At 58.7% G+C, this 3,838-nt stretch overlaps 1 protein-coding gene across 1 annotated transcript in view; it reads left to right on the top strand.

Annotated features, from left to right (window-relative positions):
• Nucleotides 1-3,133: 3,133 nt before the first annotated feature.
• Nucleotides 3,134-3,838, top strand: part of LOC108639140 (zinc finger protein 638-like) — a gene marked incomplete at its 5' end in the record, with an annotated part of 33,407 nt that continues 32,702 nt past the window's right edge. Inside the window, one exon of the mRNA XM_029958636.1 lies at nucleotides 3,134-3,837. Coding sequence (XP_029814496.1) covers nucleotides 3,134-3,837 — 704 coding nt within the window. The remainder of the gene's footprint in view (nucleotide 3,838) is intronic.

Here is a 3,838-nt window from a genome sequence, read left to right as displayed (position 1 = left end):
TTTATCTGCTCTGCAATTAGCACAGAGCCAGAAAATTCCGTGCTATTTATAGGGACAAATCAGGAAATTCTCCTTCCAGTGGCTCACCAGACTTTCTCTTCTGATAAACCTTCCAGGGGACTCCAGAAATCCACCTCCACCCTCTCCTGAGGTGCCAGAGCCAGCTTGGCACTGCCCCAGGGGGATGTTGGGGTTGGTGTTTGGTGCTCACAGTGACCATGGACACGGCTCCAGGGGGTTGGGATCGTTCCTTCTGACCTGCAGCACGCAGAGCTTGGACTCCACGAGGCCCTGGGGGGGCTGGGGACAGGGACAGGGACAGGAGTGGGTGAGGGGGCTGCGGGGCTGGGTGTGAGCAGCCCCTCTGCTCCAGCCCAGCTGGGCACTGGGAGGAACTGGGACACCTCAGCAGTACCAGGGTGCTCTCATCCCTCCCTCCATCCACACCAGCTCCCTGCTCTTCCCCTAAGGATTCCTCCCAGGCCAGGCTGGACGGGGCTCACAGCACCCTGCTCTAGTGGGAGGTGTCCCTGGGTGGGATGGGTGTGCTCTGAGGTCTCTCCCACCCAGACCATCCCGTGGCTCTGCTGGCACTGCAGCCCCAGCTCTGAGCTCGGTCCCTGCTCTGGGAGTGCCGGGGGTGTCCCTGTGCCAGCAGTGCCCCGGCTCAGGCACCCTCCAAACAAAGCTGCTCTGAGAGGAAGGGGAGCCTCCCCCCCGACATCCCTGGCCATTGTCTCCTTGCTCTTGGCATTTCCTTAGGCAGCATTTCCCGCTGTCGTTTCCAGCATTTCCTTTGGAAAGGTCACTCCGGACCCCCAGCTGACAGTGCCTTCCTTGCGCGCTGCTGCTGTGCAGTGTGTCCCAGGATCCCTCACTGCTTTGGGTGGGAAAGGACCTTAAATCCCATCCAGTGCCCTGGCCAGGCACACCTTCCTTAGCCCAGGTTGCTCCAAGCCCATTCCAGCCTGGATCACCCTCCCTGGCCGGGCTGGGGAGGTGTGAGCTGAGGTGTGTTGGGATGAGCTGTGGCAGTGGTTCCAGATCCTGGGGTGGGATCATCCCTGCTCCCAGCACACAGGTGCCCCACTGACCTGCACCACCTGGAGGTGCCTTACTGGTAAAACTTCATCCTGCTGGAATTCTGGTTCGTTCTCTCCTCTGGGAGATTCCCGACCTGTTGGTTGTGTTTGAAGTTTGCTCTCCTCAAATATTCGTGGTTGTTCTGGCGATGGGTGGCTTTGATAGTGTTCCCTCTTCAGCTGCTTCCCCCAGGAGTGGGCCAGGAGGGATTTTTTTGCCCTCCAGTGCTGAGAGTTCCATAGAAACCCCAAACTGAAAGGCAGGAGATGGCTCGGGGCGTTTGTTCGTGTCTGCTTGGAAACTGTCCTGGGCAAACTTGGCCCCACATGCAGCTCCCACTGAAGTCCCATTGAACTTGTGGAGGGAGGAGGGATACTGGGCCAGGAGCCCTGGATGAGAGGCTGGAGTTTTGGGATTGCTGTCTGGTGGGAACCTGGTTATTGTGACTCCCTGTGTGTAACAGGACTGCTGTTTGTCCTTGGCCTGAGCAGTTTGTACTCAGTCCCAGCGAAGTGATTGCTGACAGAAGGTACACACAGACAGGAACGAGCTCCAGGAACGGAGCTGGAAACCCTCCCCGGTGCCCGTGTGTGGGTCACTCCCTGTAGGGTTTGTTCCTCGTGCTCCTCAGGCTTCAGCACTTCAGTCCTTCCAGGTGACACCTCGGGAGAGTCCCCCCTGCCTGCCAACAGCTGCTGTGTGGAGTCACCTCCCCGAGCCTGGAAAAGCAGCCCTGTGAGGGGGCTGGTGAGACGAGAACCTCGGCGCTGCAGGAACCCAGAGCATCGGGAGCAGCGGGAACTGGGAACGCTGCCGGGAACACGCCGTGACCCCCGTGTGTCACTGCAGGAGCCAGAGCAGCACTCGGCAGTTCTGGGGACCCAGAGCGACTGGGCCAAGGGGGGGCTTTGGGGGGCTCTGCCTGTGCTGGTTGTGCCGTTCGGGTTCTCCTGGGCTGGGCTGGGGCAGAGGGAACGTTTCAATCCCAGCAGCTGCTCCTGCAGGGCCGTGTTCTGGGCCGGGGGTGAGGATGCTGCTGAGAACACGCTGAGTTTTGGCTGTTGTTGTGCTCGCCCTAAACCGAGGACTCCCAGTGTCCCCTGCTCGGCCAGCGAGGAGCTGCACCAGGACTTTGCCACAATTCTGTTGTTTTACTCTTCTTGTCTCAATCTTCATCCCTGGAAGTGTCCGAAGCCGGGTCGGACGAGGCTTGGAACAGCCTGGTCTGGTGGAAGGTGTCCCTGCCCATGGCAGGGGCTGGAATCAGATGGTCTTTAAGGTCCCTTCCAAACCACTCTGTGATTCTATTCCCAGAACTCTGATGTTTAATTTTACTCTCCCTCTATTTGTACCTGCTTTTCCTGCCTTACAGGACTGAACTCTCGGTGGTTTGCCCCAAAATAAGACCCAGTTCCCACGACCGTGGTGCTTTTCTGTGTGTCTGGATGGGTTTTTTGTTTCTGTACGATTTTACAGCTCTCTGTTTCGAGTCCTTTCGATTTAAGCTCTTGCTTTTAACATCTGGGAAATGGAAATTTTCTATCCACAGAACCCAAGCGTTGTCACACCCCGTGAATTCTTGCAGGGTGTAGTTGTTACCCATGAGAGTGTCATGGGAGTGTCCTCCTGGAAGCGGCTGCACAGCGACCTGACACCGAGTTGTAACCGGTTTGAGTTCCCCATGTAATGGTTTCACTTCCAGCCCATCCCATCCCTCCTCAGCCTTTGGAGAGGGGCTTCCCCCTCTGCCTCACTGCTTATACAGTGACCTGTAACCAACCCCAAACTCTGTTGTCCTGGGGCAGTGAAGTGCCAGGTTTGAACCGGTGCTGTTCCAAGTGTCCTCTCTGGTTGTGTGACCTGTGACCTTGAGCTCATTGGCTAAAGCTCGTTGACTTAATTGCCTGTTCTCTATATTAAGGTTTTACACAGTGAAAGAAAATGTTTTTAATGGAATTTTGAGCTTTTTAACTGTCCTGCAGCCCCTGTTTTGTGCCTTGGGTTGCTTTTCTCGCCCGCTGCGAGCAGGTGACCGGACGAACCATCTAATCCTTGTCTTTTAACTTGCAGCTTTGTGTTGTTCTTGGAAAGTTTCGCACCACTTGTGAATTCCCTGAACCTTGGCCTTGCCGGCCCCCTTGTGTTGGGCCCTCCTCCCTTTCAGCTTGCCCAAATTAAGACCCACTTGGCTCTGCAGTCGTGGTCCTCGGTGTCCGGCGGCGGCGCGGCCCCTGCCCACGCTGGGTTCCGCCAGGCATTGCCCAAAGACGCAATGTTTAGCCCCAGAGGAACCTTGCCCCCCCGGCCCAGGGGACCCAACCCCTCGGGCAGCAAGCCTCCGGGATCCTTCGGGGGAGGAGGGGCGGCCGGGCCGCAGAGGAAACCGGCGCCGGGAGCCCCCCAGGCAGCGCCCCAGAGACCCCCGGGCCAGGACTCGCTGCAGTGGACGGGCTCCCAGAGGATCAACGTGCGGGTCACGCTGCACAGGGCGGATCCCAGGAAGGTCAAGGAGAAGAGCAGCCTGCACCAGGAGCAGAAGGGAGACCCTCGCCCCAACCGCTGGGACAGCGGCCCGTGCCCGGCCGGGACGGCCGCGCCAAAGCCGCCGGTGCCGGTGCTGGAGCAGAACTCGAGCGCCCAGAACCGCTACACACCCGAGAGCGCCTCCAGCATTTTAGCGAGCTTCGGGCTGTCCAACGAGGACCTGGAGGAGCTCAGCCGCTACCCCGACGACCAGCTGACCCCGGAGAACATG

This window comes from Manacus vitellinus, unplaced genomic scaffold (assembly GCF_001715985.3).
Source record: "Manacus vitellinus isolate BGI_N305 unplaced genomic scaffold, ASM171598v3 scaffold_162_pilon, whole genome shotgun sequence".
Lineage (NCBI taxonomy): Eukaryota > Metazoa > Chordata > Aves > Passeriformes > Pipridae > Manacus > Manacus vitellinus.
Note: the sequence above shows the minus strand (reverse complement) of the source record. Positions and strands in the feature narration are given on the sequence as shown.